This window comes from Cheilinus undulatus, linkage group 3, assembly GCF_018320785.1.
Source record: "Cheilinus undulatus linkage group 3, ASM1832078v1, whole genome shotgun sequence".
NCBI lineage: Eukaryota > Metazoa > Chordata > Actinopteri > Labriformes > Labridae > Cheilinus > Cheilinus undulatus.
Genome location: NC_054867.1, coordinates 833,476 through 858,979, shown reverse-complemented (window position 1 = coordinate 858,979; position 25,504 = coordinate 833,476). Strand labels below are relative to the sequence as shown.

The following is a 25,504-nucleotide window of genomic DNA, read 5'->3' as shown; positions in this document are numbered from 1 at the left end:
AAGCATGGTTGTTCTTATATTAGTATTAATAGAGTTAAAGCATGGTTGTTCTTATATTAGTATTAATAGAGTTAAAGCATGGTTGTTCTTATATTAGTATTAATAGAGTTAAAGCATGGTTGTTCTTATATTAGTATTAATAGAGTTAAAGCATGGTTGTTCTGATATTAGTATTAATAGAGTTAAAGCATGGTTGTTCTGATGATATTAGTATTAATAGAGTTAAAGCATGGTTGTTCTTATATTAGTATTAATAGAGTTAAAGCATGGTTGTTCTTATATTAGTATTAATAGAGTTAAAGCATGGTTGTTCTTATATTAGTATTAATAGAGTTAAAGCATGGTTGTTCTGATATTAGTATTAATAGAGTTAAAGCATGGTTGTTCTGATGATATTAGTATTAATAGAGTTAAAGCATGGTTGTTCTGATATTAGTATTAATAGAGTTAAAGCATGGTTGTTCTGATGATATTAGTATTAATAGAGTTAAAGCATGGTTGTTCTGATGATATTAGTATTAATAGAGTTAAAGCATGGTTGTTCTGATGATATTAGTATTAATAGAGTTAAAGCATGGTTGTTCTGATGATATTAGTATTAATAGAGTTAAAGCATGGTTGTTCTTATATTAGTATTAATAGAGTGAAAGCATGGTTGTTCTGATATTAGTATTAATAGAGTTAAAGCATGGTTGTTCTTATATTAGTATTAATAGAGTTAAAGCATGGTTGTTCTGATGATATTAGTATTAATAGAGTTAAAGCATGGTTGTTCTGATGATATTAGTATTAATAGAGTTAAAGCATGGTTGTTCTTATATTAGTATTAATAGAGTTAAAGCATGGTTGTTCTTATATTAGTATTAATAGAGTTAAAGCATGGTTGTTCTTATATTAGTATTAATAGAGTTAAAGCATGGTTGTTCTTATATTAGTATTAATAGAGTTAAAGCATGGTTGTTCTGATATTAGTATTAATAGAGTTAAAGCATGGTTGTTCTGATATTAGTATTAATAGAGTTAAAGCATGGTTGTTCTTATATTAGTATTAATAGAGTTAAAGCATGGTTGTTCTGATGATATTAGTATTAATAGAGTTAAAGCATGGTTGTTCTTATATTAGTATTAATAGAGTTAAAGCATGGTTGTTCTGATATTAGTATTAATAGAGTTAAAGCATGGTTGTTCTTATATTAGTATTAATAGAGTTAAAGCATGGTTGTTCTTATATTAGTATTAATAGAGTTAAAGCATGGTTGTTCTTATATTAGTATTAATAGAGTTAAAGCATGGTTGTTCTTATATTAGTATTAATAGAGTTAAAGCATGGTTGTTCTGATGATATTAGTATTAATAGAGTTAAAGCATGGTTGTTCTTATATTAGTATTAATAGAGTTAAAGCATGGTTGTTCTGATGATATTAGTATTAATAGAGTTAAAGCATGGTTGTTCTGATGATATTAGTATTAATAGAGTTAAAGCATGGTTGTTCTGATGATATTAGTATTAATAGAGTTAAAGCATGGTTGTTCTTATATTAGTATTAATAGAGTTAAAGCATGGTTGTTCTTATATTAGTATTAATAGAGTTAAAGCATGGTTGTTCTTATATTAGTATTAATAGAGTTAAAGCATGGTTGTTCTGATGATATTAGTATTAATAGAGTTAAAGCATGGTTGTTCTGATATTAGTATTAATAGAGTTAAAGCATGGTTGTTCTGATATTAGTATTAATAGAGTTAAAGCATGGTTGTTCTTATATTAGTATTAATAGAGTTAAAGCATGGTTGTTCTGATATTAGTATTAATAGAGTTAAAGCATGGTTGTTCTGATGATATTAGTATTAATAGAGTTAAAGCATGGTTGTTCTGCTGCAGCTACAGCTGACTGTGTTCCTCTGGTCAGAGCGAACATCAGACAGTCTGAGTTTTTCTCAATGAAGACGTCCTTGTCTGCTGTTTGTTGGTGAGCAGGCGGAGTGATGTCAAATCAATGAGAAGTATTGATCGTGCTGATTCAGCAGCAGCTCAGAGGAACACGTTCCTCTTGTTCATACATGAGTCGACACATTTTCTCACAGCTGAGAGGCTCAGGCAGATTTAGGAGATATTACTGAAAATAGACGGGTTATTACTAGAAAAACTGTCCTCGTTTTATTTCTGTCTTTTCAAACAGGGAGAGATTCTAGCTCTACGGTAGAGAATATAAACCTGTAATCATATTTTAGACATTGTTGTTATGTTTGAGTCAGTAATGGTACCAGGATGTAGACATGATGTTATGTTTTTCTCTTACAGTTGCAAGAAAAAGTCTGTGAACCCTTTTGATTTCTTGGATTTCTGCATAAATTGGTCATAAATGTGTTCTGATCTTCATCTAAGTCACAACAATAGACAAACTCAGTCTGCTTAAACTAATACTGCACTAAAAATGTTTTCATGTTTTTATTGAACAAAACATGTAAACATTCACAGTGCAGGGTGGAAAAAGTATGTGAACCTTTGGTTTTAATATCTGGTTGACCCTCCTCTGGCAGCAATAACCTCAACCAAACGTTTCCTGTAGTTGCAGATCAGACCTGCACAACGGTCAGGAGGAATTTTGGACCATTCCTCTTTACAAAACTGTTTAAGTTCAGCAATATTCTTGGTATGTCTGGTGTGAATCGCTCTCTTGAGGTCATGCCACAGCATCTCAATGGGGTTGAGGTCAGGACTCTGACTGGGCCACTCCAGAAGGCGTATTTTCTTCTGTTGAAGCCATTCTGTTGTTGATTTACTTCTATGCTTTGGCTCGTTGTCCTGTTGCATCACCCATCCTCTGTTGAGCTTCAGTTGGTGGACAGATGGTCTTAAGTTTTCCTGTAAAATGTCTTGATAAAATTGGGAATTAATTTTTCCGTCAATGACAGCAATCCGTCCAGGCCCTGAGGCAGCAAAGCAGCCCCAAACCATGATGGCCCCTCCACCATATTTCACAGTTGGGATGAGGTTTTGATGTTGGTGTGCTGTGCCTTTTTTTCTCCACATAGCGTTGTGTGTTCCTTCCAAACAACTCAGTTTTGGTTTCATCTATGGACAGAATATTTTGCCAGTAGTGCTGTGGAACATCCAGGTGCTCTTTTGTAAACTTCAAATGTGCAGCAATGTGTTTTTTGGACAGCAGTGGCTTCCTCCGTGGTGTCCTCCCATGAACTCCATTCTTGTTTAATGTTTTACTGATTGTAGATTTGTCAACACAAATGTTAGCATGTGCCAGAGACTTCAGTAAGTCTTTAGCTGACACTCTAGGATTCTTCTTCACCTCATTGAGCATTCTGTGCTGTGTTCTTGCAGTCATCTTTACAGGACGACCACGCCTAGGGAGAGTAGCAACAGTGCTGAACCTTCTCCATTTGTAGACAGTCTGTCTTACCGTGGACACATGAACATTAAGGATTTTAGAGATACTTTTGGAACCCTTTCCAGCTTCATGCAAGTCAACAACTCTTGATCGTAGGTCTTCTGAGAGCTCTTTTGTGCCAGGCATGGTTCACATCAGGCAATGCTTCTTGAGAACAGCAAACTCAAACCTGGTGTGTGTTTTTTATAGGGCAGGACAGCTTTAACCAACACATCCAATCTCATCACATTGATTGGACTCCAGGATGGCTGACTCCTGGCTCCAATTAGCTCTTAGAGAAGTCATTAGCCTAGGGGTTCACATACTTTTTCCACCCTGCACTGTGAATGTTTACATGTTTTGTTCAATAAAAACATGAAAACATTTTTAGTGCAGTATTAGTTTAAGCAGACTGTGTTTGTCTATTGTTGTGAATTAGATGAAGATCAGAACACATTTATGACCAATTTATGCAGAAATCCAAGAAATCCCAAAGGGTTCACATACGTTTTCTTGCAACTGTATGTAGATGTAAATGCTGGTTTTCTGCACCAGGATGTAGATATAATGTTATGTTTTTCTGTTATGTAGATGTAAACTCTGGTTTTTAGACATGACTGTGTTTTAGGGTGTATTCACACCTGGCTCGTTTGGGGCAGTTGTTCCGAAACAGTGAGTGGCCCCCCCCTAAAGTCCGGTTCGTTTGGACATCTGTGAACACAGCGATCGCACTCGGATACAGGACAAAACAAGCGAGCCGAGATCGCCAAAATAGGGTGATCTCGGCTCGCTTCCATTCGAGCCCTGTAGCGGTTCCTTTGCAGTGAGAACACAATCACCTCAGAAACCGGCACAACTGACTCATAACTGTAGTACACACTGTAGTCGTGGGGGCAACCATTCAGTTAAAACAATAGAAGAAGAAGGAGTAGAAGAATCAGCAACAGCAGAAGAAGAAGGGAAGGCGGAAAAACAACAGATCTATCTGAGCAAAATGAGTCGTGGGCTCCGTGAGGTGGCATGTCTTCATTTAACAAGCGCATCAACACAGTATTTTCCAGACGCAGTGTTGACTGTCGAAAAAAATGCATGTTTTGTTGATTTAGCAAACTCTGGTACATTAGCCAGATGAACGTTATAAAAAACTAGCCACACACACTGCTGATGCTCCATGGCTGTTGTTTTTACCCGTGGAAAGCGGTTAAGAACCTGAATGAATGAATGAAGATAAGGAAACTCCCCCGCCTTCCGAGTAAGATTTCTGACCAGTGAGAGACGAATTGGATCGCACATGGCATTTGTTTACAACTTTGGACCACAAGAGACTTTTGCCGTGTGAACACAAACGAACCAAGTGACAACTGAAACAAACGCATCGGTTTTACCCCTGAATCAGAACAAAGCAAACGAGCCACAGGTGTGAATACACCCTTAGTCTGCTACAGTACCAGGATGTAGAGCGCATCCTCAGAGCTCTTCTCGTACTCTTTGATGGTGGAGAACACGGACAGAACGAGGCAGGAGAACACCAGCAGGAACCTGGACCAGGACAAAAGACTCTTGTTAAAACACAATCTGTTTCTCCATCATGCTCATGTTCCTGAAATCTGACCTCAGCTCGGCTCGGCGTTTCAGGGGGAAGATTTAGAGCGTGACACCTGATCGCAGAGCTGTCTATTAATATATCTACTGCTGTTCCTGTTAGACTGCAGATGTCTGTGAACCAATCAATCAGGCCAATAGTGATCAATATTCTCTGATGTCCTACAGAGTCAGGCGTCTCCGAGGTTATTTAATAAAAAAAATCACTCTCTAAACCTGATTTAACCCCTGGATGATAAACAATTTCTGCATTTCTGTTTTCTTTTTGCCTTGTAAGCATGAAAATAAAGAAAAATGTGTGTTATATCATGGATTGATCTTAGAGAAGAAAAGTTTAACGTTAATTCACTGTGAGAGAAATTAAACCTTAGTGATCCTACAGAGCAGGGATTACACAGAGACGGGGTCATTAGACGCCTTCAACAAAACAAATAATTCTTTTAAATGATTTTCATTTATATATTGAAGCTTTTGTTTTAAACATGCTTAAAACAGTTCTGTTAAAATATAGTCATCAGATGACATTTATGCCTTAAAAAAAAAACTATAAATCTGCACACATGTAAATGGAGTTATTATTGCTGCTAAACTCATCATGACTTATTGGTTCTGGTTCAGATTGTTCTCCTCTCCGCTCAGACCTGCCTGTGCTCTGAACTCTGATCATTTATTAAACGCCCTCTGGTTTTTCTCTGCATGTTTTAAATGGGTTTCTGCTCTTGGATTAGTTAATGAACCAACCAATAGGAAACAGGCGGAGGATGGACCAATCATGTTAGCTCTGCTTCTCATTTGCTTTGATCTCTCTGGGACAGTCCCAACATTCTACCCTCCAGCCCTGTAACCCCACCTCAGGTCCTCCTGCATCCCAGAAGGCTGTAGACCTTTATTTAGGCTGAAGTCCTCAGCTGATTTCTCTACTTCTCTAATATAACAGACACTGGGCAGCATGCATTCATATCTGTGGGCGATGTTGTTGGTGGCTCTCACATTTATGTATAAGATCTTAGAATCTAACTCTGTTGCATAAGAGCAGAACATTTGTTTGATTCTCTGAGTTTTATAAAATGCAGTGGAACGAGCACTGGAGTTGGTCACCATCTTATCAGAGAAAACAGATATTAAACAGATAAATATAACCACACAGACAGACAGACACAGACAGGTAGATATGAACAGGTAGAAACAGACAGGTAGATATGGACAGGTAGATATGGACAGGTAGATATGGACAGGTAGAAACAGACAGGTAGAAACAGACAGGTAGAAACAGACAGGTAGATATGAACAAGTAAATATAGACAGGTAGAAACAGACAGGTAGATGTGAACAGGTAGATATGAACAGGTAGATGTGAACAGGTAGATATGGACAGGTAGATGTGAACAGGTAGATATGAACAGGTAGATGTGAACAGGTAGATATGGACAGGTAGATATGAACAGGTAGAAACAGACAAATAGATATGAACAGGTAGAAACAGACAGGTAGATATGGACAGGTAGAAACAGACAGGTAGAAACAGACAGGTAGATATGAACAGGTAGAAACAGACAGGTAGATATGAACAGGTAGATATGGACAGGTAGAAACAGACAGGTAGATATGGACAGGTAGAAACAGACAGGTAGATATGAACAGGTAGATATGGACAGGTAGAAACAGACAGGTAGATATGGACAGGTAGATATGGACAGGTAGAAACAGACAGGTAGAAACAGACAGGTAGAAACAGACAGGTAGATATGAACAAGTAAATATAGACAGGTAGAAACAGACAGGTAGATGTGAACAGGTAGATATGAACAGGTAGATGTGAACAGGTAGATATGGACAGGTAGATGTGAACAGGTAGATATGAACAGGTAGATGTGAACAGGTAGATATGGACAGGTAGATATGAACAGGTAGAAACAGACAGGTAGATATGAACAGGTAGAAACAGACAGGTAGATATGGACAGGTAGAAACAGACAGGTAGAAACAGACAGGTAGATATGAACAGGTAGAAACAGACAGGTAGATATGAACAGGTAGATATGGACAGGTAGAAACAGACAGGTAGATATGGACAGGTAGAAACAGACAGGTAGATATGAACAGGTAGATATGGACAGGTAGAAACAGACAGGTAGATATGAACAGGTAGAAACAGAGAGGTAGAAACAGACAGGTAGATATGGACAGGTAGAAACAGACAGGTAGAAACAGACAGGTAGATATGGACAGGTAGATATGAACAGGTAGATATGAACAGGTAGATATGAACAGGTAGAAACAGACAGGTAGATATGGACAGGTAGATATGAACAGGTAGAAACAGACAGGTAGATATGGACAGGTAGAAACAGGTAGATATGAACAGGTAGAAACAGACAGGTAGATATGAACATGTAGATGTGAACAGGTAGATATGAACAGGTAGAAACAGACAGGTAGATATGAACAGGTAGATGTGAACAGGTAGATATGAACAGGTAGAAACAGACCGATAGGAACAGACAGGTAGATGTGAACAGGTAGATTAGAACAGGTAGATCTGGACAGGTAGAAACAGACAGGTAGATATGGACAGGTAAATATGGACAGGTAGATATGAACAGGTAGATATGGACAGGTAGATATGAACAGGTAGAAACAGACAGGTAGATATGAACAGGTAGATGTGAACAGGTAGAAACAGACAGGTAGATATGAACAGGTAGATGTGAACAGGTAGATATGAACAGGTAGAAACAGACAGGTAGAAACAGACAGGTAGATGTGAACAGGTAGAAACAGACCGATAGGAACAGACAAGTAGATGTGAACAGGTAGATTAGAACAGGTAGATCTGGACAGGTAGAAACAGACAGGTAGATATGGACAGGTAAATATGGACAGGTAGATATGAACAGGTAGATATGGACAGGTAGATATGAACAGGTAGATATGAACAGGTAGATATGGACAGGTAGAAACAGACAGGTAGAAACAGACAGGTAGATATGGACAGGTAGATATGAACAGGTAGAAACAGACAGGTAGATATGAACAGGTAGATGTGAACAGGTAGATATGAACAGGTAGAAACAGACAGGTAGAAACAGACAGGTAGATGTGAACAGGTAGAAACAGACCGATAGGAACAGACAGGTAGATGTGAACAGGTAGATTAGAACAGGTAGATCTGGACAGGTAGAAACAGACAGGTAGATATGGACAGGTAAATATGGACAGGTAGATATGAACAGGTAGATATGGACAGGTAGATATGAACAGGTAGATATGAACAGGTAGATATGGACAGGTAGATATGGACAGGTAGATACGAACAGGTAGAACAGACAGGTAGATATGGACAGGTAGATATGAACAGGTAGATATGAACAGGCAGAAACAGACAGGTAGATGTGAACAGGTAGATATGGACAGGTAGATATTAACAGGTAGATATGGACAGGTAGAAACAGACAGGTAGATATGAACAGGTAGATATGGACAGGTAGATATGGACAGGTAGATATGAACAGGTAGATATGAACAGGTAGATATGGACAGGTAGATATGGACAGGTAGATATGAACAGGTAGAAACAGACAGGTAGAAACAGACAGGTAGATGTGAACAGGTAGAAACAGAGAGGTAGAAACAGACAGGTAGATATGGACAGGTAGAAACAGACAGGTAGATATGGACAGGCAGATATGAACAGATAGAAACAGACAGGTAGAAACAGACAGGTAGATATGGACAGGTAGATATGAACAGGTAGATATGAACAGGTAGATATGAACAGGTAGAAACAGACAGGTAGATATGGACAGGTAGATATGAACAGGTAGAAACAGACAGGTAGATATGGACAGGTAGAAACAGGTAGATATGAACAGGTAGATATGAACAGGTAGAAAGAGACAGGTAGAAACAGACAGGTAGATATGGACAGGTAGAAACAGACAGGTAGAAACAGACAGGTAGATATGGACAGGTAGATATGAACAGGTAGAAACAGAAAGGTAGATATGAACAGGTAGATGTGAACAGGTAGATATGAACAGGTAGAAACAGACAGGTAGAAACAGACAGGTAGATGTGAACAGGTAGAAACAGACCGATAGGAACAGACAGGTAGATGTGAACAGGTAGATTAGAACAGGTAGATCTGGACAGGTAGAAACAGACAGGTAGATATGGACAGGTAAATATGGACAGGTAGATATGAACAGGTAGATATGGACAGGTAGATATGAACAGGTAGATATGAACAGGTAGATATGGACAGGTAGATATGGACAGGTAGAATCTGAACAGGTAGAACAGACAGGTAGATATGGACAGGTAGATATGAACAGGTAGATATGAACAGGCAGAAACAGACAGGTAGATGTGAACAGGTAGATATGGACAGGTAGATATTAACAGGTAGATATGGACAGGTAGAAACAGACAGGTAGATATGAACAGGTAGATATGGACAGGTAGATATGGACAGGTAGATATGAACAGGTAGATATGAACAGGTAGATATGGACAGGTAGATATGGACAGGTAGATATGAACAGGTAGAAACAGACAGGTAGAAACAGACAGGTAGATGTGAACAGGTAGAAACAGAGAGGTAGAAACAGACAGGTAGATATGGACAGGTAGAAACAGACAGGTAGATATGGACAGGCAGATATGAACAGATAGAAACAGACAGGTAGAAACAGACAGGTAGATATGAACAGGTAGATATGAACAGGTAGATATGAACAGGTAGAAACAGACAGGTAGATATGGACAGGTAGATATGAACAGGTAGAAACAGACAGGTAGATATGGACAGGTAGATATGAACAGGTAGAAACAGACAGGTAGATATGGACAGGTAGAAACAGGTAGATATGAACAGGTAGATATGAACAGGTAGAAAGAGACAGGTAGAAACAGACAGGTAGATATGGACAGGTAGAAACAGACAGGTAGAAACAGACAGGTAGATATGGACAGGTAGATATGAACAGGTAGAAACAGACAGGTAGATATGAACAGGTAGATGTGAACAGGTAGATATGAACAGGTAGAAACAGACAGGTAGAAACAGACAGGTAGATGTGAACAGGTAGAAACAGACCGATAGGAACAGACAGGTAGATGTGAACAGGTAGATTAGAACAGGTAGATCTGGACAGGTAGAAACAGACAGGTAGATATGGACAGGTAAATATGGACAGGTAGATATGAACAGGTAGATATGGACAGGTAGATATGAACAGGTAGATATGAACAGGTAGATATGGACAGGAAGATATGGACAGGTAGATACGAACAGGTAGAACAGACAGGTAGATATGGACAGGTAGATATGAACAGGTAGATATGAACAGGCAGAAACAGACAGGTAGATGTGAACAGGTAGATATGGACAGGTAGATATGGACAGGTAGATATGAACAGGTAGATATGGACAGGTAGATATGGACAGGTAGATATGAACAGGTAGATATGAACAGGTAGATATGGACAGGTAGATATGAACAGGTAGATATAAACAGGTAGAAACAGCAAAGTAGATATGAACAGGTAGATATGAACAGGCAGAAACAGACAGGTAGATATGGACAAATAGAAACGGACAGGTAGATATGAACGGGTAGATATGAACAGGCAGAAATGGACAGGTAGATGTGAACAGGTAGATATGGACAGGTAGATATTAACAAGTAGATATGGACAGGTAGAAACAGACAGGTAGATATGAACAGGTAGATATGGACAGGTAGATATTAACAGGTAGATATGGACAGGTAGAAACAGACAGGTAGATATGAACAGGTAGATATGGACAGGTAGAAACAGACAAGTAGATATGAACAGGTAGATATGAACAGGAAGAAACAGACAGGTAGATATGAACAGGTAGATATGGACAGGTTGATATGAAAAGGTAGATATGGACAGGTAGATATGAACAGGTAGAAACAGACAGGTAGATATGAACAGGTAGAAACAGACAGGTTGATATGAACAGGTGGGAACATACAGGTAGATATAAACAGGTAGATATGAACAGGTAGATGTGAACAGGTAGATATGGACAGGTAGATATGGACAGGTAGATATGAACAGGTAGAAACAGACAGGTAGATATGGACAGGTAGATATGGACAGGTAGATATGGACAGGTAGATATGAACAGGTAGAAACAGACAGGTAGATATGGACAGGTAGATATGAACAGGTAGAAACAGACAGGTAGATATGAACAGGTAGAAACAGACAGGTTGATATGAACAGGTGGGAACATACAGGTAGATATGAACAGGTAGATGTGAACAGGTAGATATGAACAGGTAGAAACAGACAGGTAGAAACAGACAGGTAGATGTGAACAGGTAGAAACAGACCGATAGGAACAGACAGGTAGATGTGAACAGGTAGATCAGAACAGGTAGATCTGGACAGGTAGAAACAGACAGGTAGATATGGACAGGTAAATATGGACAGGTAGATATGGACAGGTAGATATGGACAGGTAGATATGAACAGGTAGATATGAACAGGTAGATATGGACAGGTAGATATGGACAGGTAGATACGAACAGGTAGAACAGACAGGTAGATATGGACAGGTAGATATGAACAGGTAGATATGAACAGGCAGAAACAGACAGGTAGATGTGAACAGGTAGATATGGACAGGTAGATATTAACAGGTAGATATGGACAGGTAGAAACAGACAGGTAGATATGAACAGGTAGATATGGACAGGTAGATATGGACAGGTAGATATGAACAGGTAGATATGAACAGGTAGATATGGACAGGTAGATATGGACAGGTAGATATGAACAGGTAGAAACAGACAGGTAGAAACAGACAGGTAGATGTGAACAGGTAGAAACAGAGAGGTAGAAACAGACAGGTAGATATGGACAGGTAGAAACAGACAGGTAGATATGGACAGGCAGATATGAACAGATAGAAACAGACAGGTAGAAACAGACAGGTAGATATGGACAGGTAGATATGAACAGGTAGATATGAACAGGTAGATATGAACAGGTAGAAACAGACAGGTAGATATGGACAGGTAGATATGAACAGGTAGAAACAGACAGGTAGATATGGACAGGTAGAAACAGGTAGATATGAACAGGTAGATATGAACAGGTAGAAAGAGACAGGTAGAAACAGACAGGTAGATATGGACAGGTAGAAACAGACAGGTAGAAACAGACAGGTAGATATGGACAGGTAGATATGAACAGGTAGAAACAGACAGGTAGATATGAACAGGTAGATGTGAACAGGTAGATATGAACAGGTAGAAACAGACAGGTAGAAACAGACAGGTAGATGTGAACAGGTAGAAACAGACCGATAGGAACAGACAGGTAGATGTGAACAGGTAGATTAGAAAAGGTAGATCTGGACAGGTAGAAACAGACAGGTAGATATGGACAGGTAAATATGGACAGGTAGATATGAACAGGTAGATATGGACAGGTAGATATGAACAGGTAGATATGAACAGGTAGATATGGACAGGTAGATACGAACAGGTAGAACAGACAGGTAGATATGGACAGGTAGATATGAACAGGTAGATATGAACAGGCAGAAACAGACAGGTAGATGTGAACAGGTAGATATGGACAGGTAGATATTAACAGGTAGATATGGACAGGTAGAAACAGACAGGTAGATATGAACAGGTAGATATGGACAGGTAGATATGGACAGGTAGATATGAACAGGTAGATATGAACAGGTAGATATGGACAGGTAGATATGGACAGGTAGATATGAACAGGTAGATATGAACAGGTAGATATGAACAGGTAGATATGGACAGGTAGATATGAACAGGTAGATATAAACAGGTAGAAACAGCAAAGTAGATATGAACAGGTAGATATGAACAGGCAGAAACAGACAGGTAGATATGGACAAATAGAAACGGACAGGTAGATATGAACGGGTAGATATGAACAGGCAGAAACAGACAGGTAGATGTGAACAGGTAGATATGGACAGGTAGATATTAACAGGTAGATATGGACAGGTAGAAACAGACAGGTAGATATGAACAGGTAGATATGGACAGGTAGATATTAACAGGTAGATATGGACAGGTAGAAACAGACAGGTAGATATGAACAGGTAGATATGGACAGGTAGAAACAGACAAGTAGATATGAACAGGTAGATATGAACAGGAAGAAACAGACAGGTAGATATGAACAGGTAGATATGGACAGGTTGATATGAAAAGGTAGATATGGACAGGTTGATATGAACAGGTAGAAACAGACAGGTAGATATGAACAGGTAGAAACAGACAGGTTGATATGAACAGGTGGGAACATACAGGTAGATATGAACAGGTAGATATGAACAGGTAGATGTGAACAGGTAGATATGGACAGGTAGATATGGACAGGTAGATATGAACAGGTAGAAACAGACAGGTAGATATGGACAGGTAGATATGGACAGGTAGATATGGACAGGTAGATATGAACAGGTAGAAACAGACAGGTAGATATGGACAGGTAGATATGAACAGGTAGAAACAGACAGGTAGATATGGACAGGTAGATATGAACAGGTAGAAACAGACAGGTAGATATGAACAGGTAGAAACAGACAGGTAGATATGGACAGGTAGATATGGACAGGTAGATATGAACAGGTAGAAACAGACAGGTAGATATGAACAGGTAGATATGAACAGGTAGATGTGAACAGGTAGATATGGACAGGTAGATATGGACAGGTAGATATGAACAGGTAGAAACAGACAGGTAGATATGGACAGGTAGATATGGACAGGTAGATATGGACAGGTAGATATGAACAGGTAGAAACAGACAGGTAGATATGGACAGGTAGATATGAACAGGTAGAAACAGACAGGTAGATATGGACAGGTAGATATGAACAGGTAGAAACAGACAGGTAGATATGAACAGGTAGAAACAGACAGGTAGATATGGACAGGTAGATATGAACAGGTAGAAACAGACAGGTAGATATGAACAGGTAGAAACAGACAGGTAGATATGGACAGGTAGATATGAACAGGTAGAAACAGACAGGTAGATATGGACAGGTAGATATGAACAGGTAGAAACAGACAGGTAGATATGGACAGGGAGATATGAAAAGGTAGAAACAGACAGGTAGATATGGACAGATAGATATGAACAGGTAGAAACAGACAGGTAGATATGGACAAGTAGATATGAACAGGTAGATATGAACAGGTAGAAACAGACAGGTAGATATGGACAGGTAGATATGAACAGGTAGAAACAGACAGGTAGATATGAACAGATAGAAAAAGACAGGTAGATATGGACAGGTAGATATGGACAGGTAGATATGAACAGGTAGAAATGGACAGGTAGATATGGACAGGTAGATATGAACAGGTAGAAACAGACAGGTAGATATGGACAGGTAGAAACAGACAGGTAGATATGGACAGGTAGATATGAACAGGTAGATATGAACAGGTAGAAAGAGACAGGTAGATATGGACAGGTAGATATGAACAGGTAGATATGAACAGGTAGAAAGAGACAGGTAGATATGGACAGGTAGATATGAACAGGTAGAAACAGACAGGTAGATATGAACAGGTAGAAACAGACAGGTAGATATGGACAGGTAGATATGAACAGGTAGAAACAGACAGGTAGATATGGACAGGTAGATATGAACAGGTAGAAACAGACAGGTAGATATGGACAGGTAGATATGAACAGGTAGAAACAGACAGGTAGATATGAACAGGTAGATATGGACAGGTAGATATGAACAGGTAGATATAAACAGGTAGAAACAGCAAAGTAGATATGAACAGGTAGATATGAACAGGCAGAAACAGACAGGTAGATATGGACAAATAGAAACGGACAGGTAGATATGAACGGGTAGATATGAACAGGCAGAAACAGACAGGTAGATGTGAACAGGTAGATATGGACAGGTAGATATTAACAGGTAGATATGGACAGGTAGAAACAGACAGGTAGATATGAACAGGTAGATATGGACAGGTAGATATTAACAGGTAGATATGGACAGGTAGAAACAGACAGGTAGATATGAACAGGTAGATATGGACAGGTAGAAACAGACAAGTAGATATGAACAGGTAGATATGAACAGGAAGAAACAGACAGGTAGATATGAACAGGTAGATATGAACAGGAAGAAACAGACAGGTTGATATGAAAAGGTAGATATGGACAGGTTGATATGAACAGGTAGAAACAGACAGGTAGATATGAACAGGTAGAAACAGACAGGTTGATATGAACAGGTGGGAACATACAGGTAGTTATGAACAGGTAGAAACAGACAGGTAGATATGAACAGGTAGATATGAACAGGTAGATGTGAACAGGTAGATATGGACAGGTAGATATGGACAGGTAGATATGAACAGGTAGAAACAGACAGGTAGATATGGACAGGTAGATATGGACAGGTAGATATGGACAGGTAGATATGAACAGGTAGAAACAGACAGGTAGATATGGACAGGTAGATATGAACAGGTAGAAACAGACAGGTAGATATGGACAGGTAGATATGAACAGGTAGAAACAGACAGGTAGATATGAACAGGTAGAAACAGACAGGTAGATATGGACAGGTAGATATGAACAGGTAGAAACAGACAGGTAGATATGAACAGGTAGATATGAACAGGTAGAAACAGACAGGTAGATATGGACAGGTAGATATGAACAGGTAGAAACAGACAGGTAGATATGGACAGGGAGATATGAACAGGTAGAAACAGACAGGTAGATATGGACAGGTAGATATGAACAGGTAGAAACAGACAGGTAGATATGGACAGGGAGATATGAAAAGGTAGAAACAGACAGGTAGATATGGACAGATAGATATGAACAGGTAGAAACAGACAGGTAGATATGGACAAGTAGATATGAACAGGTAGATATGAACAGGTAGAAACAGACAGGTAGATATGGACAGGTAGATATGAACAGGTAGAAACAGACAGGTAGATATGAACAGATAGAAAAAGACAGGTAGATATGGACAGGTAGATATGAACAGGTAGAAACAGACAGGTAGATATGGACAGGTAGATATGAACAGGTAGAAACAGACAGGTAGATATGGACAGGTAGATATGAACAGGTAGATATGGACAGGTAGATATGAACAGGTAGAAAGAGACAGGTAGATATGGACAGGTAGATATGAACAGGTAGAAACAGACAGGTAGATATGGACAGGTAGATATGGACAGGTAGATATGAACAGGTAGAAACAGACAGGTAGATATGAACAGGTAGAAACAGACAGGTAGATATGGACAGGTAGATATGAACAGGTAGAAACAGACAGGTAGATATGGACAGGTAGATATGAACAGGTAGAAACAGACAGGTAGATATGGACAGGTAGAAACAGACAGGTAGATATGGACAGGTAGATATGAACAGGTAGAAACAGACAGGTAGATATGGACAGGTAGATATGAACAGGTAGAAACGGACAGGTAGATATGGACAGGGAGATATGAACAGGTAGAAACAGACAGGTAGATATGGACAGGTAGATATGAACAGGTAGAAACAGACAGGTAGATATGGACAGGTAGATATGAACAGGTAGATATGAACAGATATGGACAGGTAGATATGGACAGGTAGATATGGACAGGTAGATATGAACAGGTAGAAACAGACAGGTAGATATGGACAGGTAGAAACAGACAGGTAGATATGGACAGGTAGATATGAACAGGTAGATATGAACAGGTAGAAAGAGACAGGTAGATATGGACAGGTAGATATGAACAGGTAGATATGAACAGATATGGACAGGTAGATATGGACAGGTAGATATGGACAGGTAGATATGAACAGGTAGAAACAGACAGGTAGATATGAACAGGTAGAAACAGACAGGTAGATATGGACAGGTAGATATGAACAGGTAGAAACAGACAGGTAGATATGGACAGGTAGATATGAACAGGTAGAAACGGACAGGTAGATATGGACAGGGAGATATGAACAGGTAGAAACAGACAGGTAGATATGGACAGGTAGATATGAACAGGTAGAAACAGACAGGTAGATATGAACAGGTAGAAACAGACAGGTAGATATGGACAGGTAGAAACAGACAGGTAGATATGGACAGGTAGATATGAACAGGTAGATATGAACAGGTAGAAACAGACAGGTAGATATGAACAGGTAGAAACAGACAGGTAGATATGGACAGGTAGAAACAGACAGGTAGATATGAACAGGTAGATATGAACAGGTAGATATGAACAGGTAGAAAGAGACGGGTAGATATGGACAGGTAGATATGAACAGGTAGATATGAACAGGTAGAAACAGACAGGTAGATATGAACAGGTAGAAACAGACAGGTAGATATGGACAGGTAGATATGAACAGGTAGAAACAGACAGGTAGATATGGACAGGTAGAAACAGACAGGTAGATATGGACAGGTAGATATGAACAGGTAGAAACAGACAGGTAGATATGGACAGGTAGATATGAACAGGTAGAAACGGACAGGTAGATATGGACAGGTAGATATGAACAGGTAGAAACAGACAGGTAGATATGGACAGGTAGATATGAACAGGTAGAAACAGACAGGTAGATATGGACAGGTAGATATGAACAGGTAGAAACAGACAGGTAGATATGAACAGGTAGAAACAGACAGGTAGATATGGACAGGTAGATATGAACAGGTAGAAACAGACAGGTAGATATGGACAGGTAGATATGAACAGGTAGAAACGGACAGGTAGATATGGACAGGGAGATATGAACAGGTAGAAACAGACAGGTAGATATGGACAGGTAGATATGAACAGGTAGAAACAGACAGGTAGATATGGACAGGTAGATATGAACAGGTAGATATGAACAGGTAGATATGAACAGGTAGAAACAGACAGGTAGATATGAACAGGTAGAAACAGACAGGTAGATATGGACAGGTAGAAACAGACAGGTAGATATGAACAGGTAGACACAGACAGGTAGATATGGACAGGTAGATATGAACAGGTAGATATGGACAGGTAGAAACAGACAGGTAGATATGAACAGGTAGAAACAGACAGGTAGATATGGACAGGTAGATATGAACAGGTAGATATGGACAGGTAGAAACAGACAGGTAGATATGGACAGGTAGAAACAGACAGGTAGATATGGACAGGTAGATATGAACAGGTAGATATGAACAGGTAGAAACAGACAGGTAGATATGGACAGGTAGAAACAGACAGGTAGATATGGACAGGTAGAAACAGACAGGTAGATATGAACAGGTAGAAACAGACAGGTAGATATGAACAGGTAGAAACAGACAGGTAGATATGGACAGGGACTCACACGTAAGCGTGGTAGATGAAGGCCCATCCTCGCGGTCTCTCTAACACGTTGTACAGGAAGTTCTGCAGCCGTCTGTAGAGGGCGTTTCTCTTTGGAGGTTTCTTTCCACCGGAGACGCTGCTGCGCTGCCGACGAGGCCCCTCCTCCCCACCTGAGCAGGTGATAACACCTCATCAACAACAGACCAATACACTTAACATTACTCTGACTGTTGATATGGTCCAGGAGGACTGCTGATTGGACGCTGTGCTGGCTCTCTGATTGGTCTCCGTCTGTACTGGCAGAAAGGCAGAGGAGCTTGTGTATGAAAACATAAAATGAAAAATGACTAAAACTTAAAATCTTGTATTTACAAACGTGGCGGTGATGATGACTATCTTGTTTTTTTATCCAGGATATTTAGAGCTTGTAGAAGAGACACTCTAAGATCACTGATCTCTGGACCCCTCAGGCAAACTCGGACGACTCTATACTGGGCCAGGACCACATTTGAACAACACTGAATTATGCTGCAAATGTAGTTTAATAAAACCTTTCATCACTTTAGCCAGGTCTTACTGCACTGATTAGTCACAAATGTTCCTGCATTGTACCAACAAACATTGAAACCTTTAAAACAGATCAGATTAGAGATAAATCCTTATAAATGTGTTCCAATCACTCTGTATCACTGAAAAATAAATCTAAGGGTTTTTCTCACTGATGTTCGTAGCTACATCTCTGTTAAATAGTAGAGATTCTTTGTTTTAACCCTCTGGAGTCATCCTTGTACACCCTACTGTATCTTTGTCTTCATTCTTTTACTGAAGTCAAGATTATTAACAAACCTAATCAATTATATTTTCTATTTTTTCTCATGGGAAGGAGTCCAGTGATGTTGTCTTACCTGGAGAATGAGTACTTTTTATTTCTAATTATTGAAACTAGTAAATCTCAGAGGACATTGGTTCTCTGAGGCCCAGCGGTTACTGACAGTTTCTCCAACAAGGCTTTAGAAAGCACACTGACATACATCAGGCTGCTTTATCATGATAATAGATATTAATACTAGTAAAAATCAGACTACATTCATACCTGATTAAGTACCACAGCAACAAAAACAGTATAGACGACACTAGGGATGGGCCATGATTTGGCAGTATCTGAATATTCAATATAGGGCTGGGAAATTGATCCGAAATGAGATTAAATCGCAGTATGGCCTATTGCAATTTTTCATCAAGACTGCAACAAATCTAAAATACTATAAATTCATGGCTGTAACATCACATGCGACAGATTTAAGCTCAAACATCATAATGCATGACAGGATCCCAGCTCTAAGCCACCATAACAGAGACTCTGTAAGCCTGAAGACCTGATATGAAACAGAAACCATGATTGAAGTGTCTGAATGTGTTCAAGAAAATCTCTAGAATAGGAAAACAGAGGCTGAAAGACTTCATCATGAGTGTGTGAGGGAAAGTCCACATGGTGCTCTGGAGCTGGGATCTTCAAACCCCCTTAAAAGAAGGAATCTATTAAGAACACTTATCATATTAAAAACAGTTATAATATGAAAAACAGCAGTTTGAGGTAAAACATCGAAAGTTATTTTTGATCATTTCACACAGAAACCTGTCAGACATTAAACTGCTGAAACTTCCTTTTTGTTTATGTGTGAAATTTGTGCATAAAATGGTCTGATATTGATCGTTGGCCCCTGAATCAAATTGTATTAAAAGTCATATCATGGAAGATTTTCTGTTATCAGAAATTATCATATCACTGTCCAAAATATGGATATGGCATCAAATCCTGATGACAGAGGAGATTTACTTTACACTGATAAAAATATTCAGCCCAATCTACTGAGAAAAACCTAGGCAACTTTTTGCATAAATTTTTTTTGTAGATTATACAGATAAATTTTTGTAAAAACTAAAACTCTGTTTTAGTTCAAGAACAAAAAAATCAAAGTGAAATTTACTGACATTTTCAAGTAGATACAACAAAACTAATCTTTGTTTAACTTAGTTTTTATTTGAAATTCATGTAATTTCAATAAATCTCAGCTTGTTGAAATGACTCATGCTTTCTTTGCAGTAATATCGTTCAATAATACGAAGAGTATCATTTATGGTTTCCTCCCACTAGCAGGATTCATCAGTAGCACCTGTATCAATGCCTGCACAGGAAGTATCTGCTTCTGTTTCCACACCTTCTAGATTTTCCCTCGTCACTGAAATGATCAGAGAAGGGTTAAATCTGTGACTGCACACGTAAGTCAGGCAGTCAGTCATGTTCAGGAAGTCCTCCTCTCACTCATGGTCAGACGTGTCGACCATCAAAATCACAATAATCCATCAGAAAGATGAACAAAGGAATCCCAGCAGTGATCTCTAAACTCACCTGATCACATCTAAACACAGAGAAACACTCTGCCCCAGGGCATCATGGGAAAATTCTGCCTACATATCCCCAGATTAGAATCCCACCAATCAGATCTCTCATCACTGCCATGTCTTCAGTTAGCAGGTCATCTATTCCTGATTGTTAGAAAGGCATTTATCGCTCATCTGAAATACCCACAATGCATCACTGGGGGCACTGATTCATGGGAAATGTAGTTTTTAGTAGTTTAGAAACAGAATGAAACTGAGTAAAGGAAACAAAGTCAGGCTAAGTTATGTGGAGAAACTTTGGAAGATTGGCTAAAATTACCTAAATTATTGTGGTTTAGGACAAAAGTCACAGTAGCTGAGTTTCCATTACAGTTTTTCCCAAAATAAAAGTGATATTTCTTAAATTTCGATTAAGTACAATTGCGCTTTGAATGCGTTTCCATTGAAGGGAGTTTGGGGCATAGGCCTTGCAATTCTCGTAAAATCTCAACTCGCGTGACTCTGCTGCGGGGAATCTTGATGCTCCAAACCTGTTGTGTGTCAGTACGGTTTTGGTTACATCTACGGCGGTTGCCTTGATAATTTTGAACAAAAGACGAAGGCAACAGATGATAGTTCAGAGGTAAAGTCTGTATGAATGGCAAAAGCCACATATGAGGGTAGAGGTATGATGTTAAGAAAAGTCTCATCTCTTCTTCTGTCCACACGTACCGCGCCATGTTGTCTCAGAGTTACTGTGACACCGTACGTCTCATAAATGTGGAAAAAGTGTTCCATTGCACTTTTGCGATATATTTCTATTTCGAAACACCTGAAAAACCTCCTCACGAAAGCGTCAAAACTTTTTAGCGATATTGTAGGGTTTTTCTAAATTCAGGTGTTTCCATTACCATTTTTTTTATTGCGCTATTTCGATTTTGCACATTTCCAAGTGTAATGGAAACCCAGCTAGTGTCTTTGTTTTTAACAAAAGAAACTGACTACAAAATTAGATTTACTCATGTCAAGATAGAAACTTGGATTTTTATTGTTGATATGGAAGATTAAATGAAGTTAGATTTAGTTTAGCCCAGATTCTTTTATCTCAGGGTCAGTCTTGGAACAGGCGGATCATCAGATCCACTACGGAGACACTAGCTGGGTTTCCATTACACTCGGAGATGAGCAAAATCAAAATAGCGTAATAAAAAACTGGTAATGGAAACACCTGAATTTCAAAAAAACCCTAAATATCGCTAAAAAGTTTTGACGCTCTCGTGAGGAGGTTTTTTAGGCGTTTTAATATAGAAATATATCACAAAAGTGCAATGGAAACACTTCCACATTTATGAGTCACGGGATGTGACATGGCGCGGTACGTGTAGACAGAAGAGGAGACAAGACTTTTCTTAACATCAAACTTCTACCCTTATACGTGGCTTTTGCCGCACATATGGACTTTACCTCTGAACTATCATCAGTTGCCTTCGTCTTTTTTCAAAATTATCAAGACAACCGCCGTAGATGTAACCAAAACTGTACCAACAGGTTTGGAGCGTCAAGCTTCCCTGCAGCGGATTCACCAGAGATGAAATTTTACGAGAATTGCAAGGCCTACGCCCAAAACTCCCTGCAATGTAAGCGCATTCAAAGTGCAATTGTACTTAGTCGAAATTTAAGAAATATCGCTTTTATTTTGCGAAAAACTGTAATGGCAACCCGGTTACTGAATGAGAGTTTTACTTCCGGAACCATCCTGTTTACTCTGTTTCTGCCTGTGGCTCTGAACCACTCTTAGACCTCTCTGTCTGCTCTTCTACCCGCCTTAAATCAAATAAAAATGTGTATTCCTTAGAAACGTGGTTTATCGCCCAGCCCTAGCCCAGCAGGATCAGACCCGTCCTCGTGGCGCAGTCCGGTACCGGAGGCTAATTAAGGCTCCTGTTTACCTGCTATCAGCAGAGCTCCGTCCCTGCTGGACTCCGTCCCTCCAGCCTCCAGACCCACGAAGCCGACCTTTAGCTTCTTCTGGTCGGCCTGAGCTCCCGGGAACACCCCGCCGTTCCGGGATTTCTGCACCATGATTGAAAGACTCCGACCCGCTCCGACCCGCCGATCTAGTCCCAGCCCGAGGACAGAGCGCCGCGGCCGGCCAGGCCCGGCGGGAGCATCGCTGCGGAGGAGAGAGGCGGAAGGAGAGAGGAAGAAGAGGAGAGAGGAGAGAGGAGAGGAAGAGAGGAAGAGGGATGGAGGGAATAAAGCCCGCAGAGACTCAGACACAAGCAGCAGATTGGCTGATCAGCACATTTTTTTCCCTTCAGCGACTTCCCGCAGAAAAAGGATACGGAATGACGTCATAGCTGTTATTGATCACGCTCTAAGATAAGAAAAAAACAACAGCTGATCAGTGATCGGTTCAGTGATCGACAAGAGACAGCAGAGGGATCAATGAGTGCTGTCATCTCTGCCCGTCACCACGGTAACCGGATAATAGGAAAGGGGTAACCATGGCAACCAGAGGAGAGGAGGGAGAGGAGAGGAGAGCAGCAACAGAATCACAATACAGCTGGGGGGGGGGGTAAAGGGGGAGGACAGAGCAGAGGTAGGACTCTGTTGAACTGTGACATCACTGAGAAGAAGAGCTCTGATTGGCTGTTTGCTCTGTGAATGATTTATCTTCCTGTTGGTTGGTTTGATTGGGGGGACCATGAGACCTGACATGACCAGGACCGTCCTGTTTCCAGGATTCATGTCCCCACAAATAAAACACGGAGATGTCCTGGTCCAGATCAGGCTCTGCCCCGCAACAACAGAACCACATCAGGGACTGGGGTCACACAGACATGATTCAGGATCTGATCCTTCCCCGTTCTTGATCCTGCATCTAAACATCATAAACAGGGAGAAGTCTCCATGTACGGTGGCCCTAGAGTCCAAAATACAGCAATAAGAAGAAACCAACAACCAAACAAAAAAAAAAACAGATTAAAACCTTCTCTACTGTCAGTGAAAACAGATTTCTACAGAGTGATGTCATGAAATAAACATAAACATTTCTTCATGATGATTAAAGGGAACTCTGGGGGATCTTCAGAGACCTGGACATGTTTCTGTCTGAATCAGAGGATGCTCTGACTTAGACTTTTCAATAACCTTTTCTCTGAGTGTTCTTTTGTCTTCATGGTGTGATGGTAGCCAGGAATACTGATGAACCAGTGATTGGACCTTCCAGACTCAGGTGTCTTTATCCTACAATCACTGACTGTGAGACGACCAGCAACTGTCTGGACCTCTGCTGGACTAGCTCAGTCACTTTAGAACAGGGGTCTTCAACCTTTTCAGCCCAGGACCCCCAAAAGAAATGTGCCAGAGACCGGGGACCCCCAAAATAAAGATGACAGAGACCGGGGACCCCAAAAATAAAGGTGCCAGAGACCGGGGACCCCCAAAATAAAGGTGCCAGAGACCAGGGACCCCAAAAATAAAGGTGCCAGAGACTGGGGACCACAAAATAAAGGTGCCAGAGACCGGGGACCCCCCAAAAAAAGGTGCCAGAGACCAGGGACCCCAAAAATCAAGGTGCCAGAGACCAGGGACCCCAAAAATCAAGGTGCCAGAGACCGTGGACCCCCAAAATCAAGGTGCCAGAGACTGGGGACCCCAATAATCAAGGTGCCAGAGACTGGGGACATAAAAATAAAGGTGCCAGAGACCAGGGACCCCCCCAACAAAAGGTGCCAGAGACGGGGGACACCCAAACTAAAGGTGCCAGAGACTGGGGACCCCAACATTCAAGGTGCCAGAGACTGGGGATCCCCAAAATCAAGGTGCCAGACACTGGGGACCCCAACAAGCAAGGTGCCAGAGACTGAGGACCAAAAAATAAAGGTGCCAAAGACCAGGGACCCCCCCAAAAAAGGTGCCAGAGTCGGGGACCCCCAAAATCAAGGTGCCAGAAACCGAGGACCATCAAATAAAGGTGCCAGAGACCAGGGACCCCCAACATAAAGGTGCCAGAGACTGGGGACCCCAAAAATCAAGGGACCAGGGACCCCCAACATAAAGGTGCCAGAGACCAGGGACCCCGAAAAACAAGGTGCCACAGACTGGGGACCACCAACACAAAGGCGCCAGAGACCAGGGAACCCTAAAATAAAGGTGCCAGAGACCAGGGACCACCAACACAAAGGTGCCAGAGACCTGGGACCATCAAAATAAAGGTGCCAGAGACCAGGGACCCCCAAAATAAAGTGGCCAGAGACAGGGGACCCCCAAAATAAAGGTGCCAGAGACCGGGGAGCCCCCCCAAAAAAGGTGCCAGACACTGGGGACCCCCAACATAAAGGTGCCAGCAACCAGGACCCCCAAAATAAAGGTGCCAGAGACTGGGGCCCATAAATCAAGGTGCCAGGGACCAGAAACTGCCCCCAAAAAAGGTACCAGAGACCAGGGACCCCCAAAATCAAGGTGCCAGAGACCAGGGAACCCCAAAATAACCGTGCCAGAGACTGGGGACCCCCAAAATAAAGGTGTCAGAGACCGGGGACCCCAATAATCATGGTGCCAGCGACCAGGTACACCCAAAATAAAGGTGCCTGAGACCGGGGACCCCAAATAAAGGTGCCAGAGACTGGGGGACCCGCAAAATCAAGATGCCAGAGACCAGGGACCCCCAAAATAAAGATTCCAGGGACCAGGGACTGCCCCCAGAAAAGGTGCCAGAGACTGGGGAACCCAAAAATCAAGGTGCCAGGGTCCAG

General features: G+C 40.7%; 1 protein-coding gene across 2 annotated transcripts in view; it reads right to left on the bottom strand.

Moving 5' to 3' along the window:
• The window catches only part of LOC121506895 (potassium voltage-gated channel subfamily KQT member 2-like), a 92,310-nt gene extending 69,256 nt beyond the window's left edge, over window positions 1–23,054 (bottom strand). For both annotated transcript variants that reach the window (XM_041782907.1, XM_041782908.1), the window contains exons 1-3: window positions 22,694–23,054; window positions 18,382–18,532; window positions 4,833–4,923 (exon numbers count right to left, since the gene is read on the bottom strand). In XM_041782907.1, the coding sequence (XP_041638841.1) occupies window positions 4,833–4,923; window positions 18,382–18,532; window positions 22,694–22,826 (375 nt within the window). In that variant the 5' untranslated portion in view covers window positions 22,827–23,054. The remainder of the gene's footprint in view (window positions 1–4,832; window positions 4,924–18,381; window positions 18,533–22,693) is intronic.
• Between the last annotated feature and the right edge of the window lie 2,450 nt (window positions 23,055–25,504).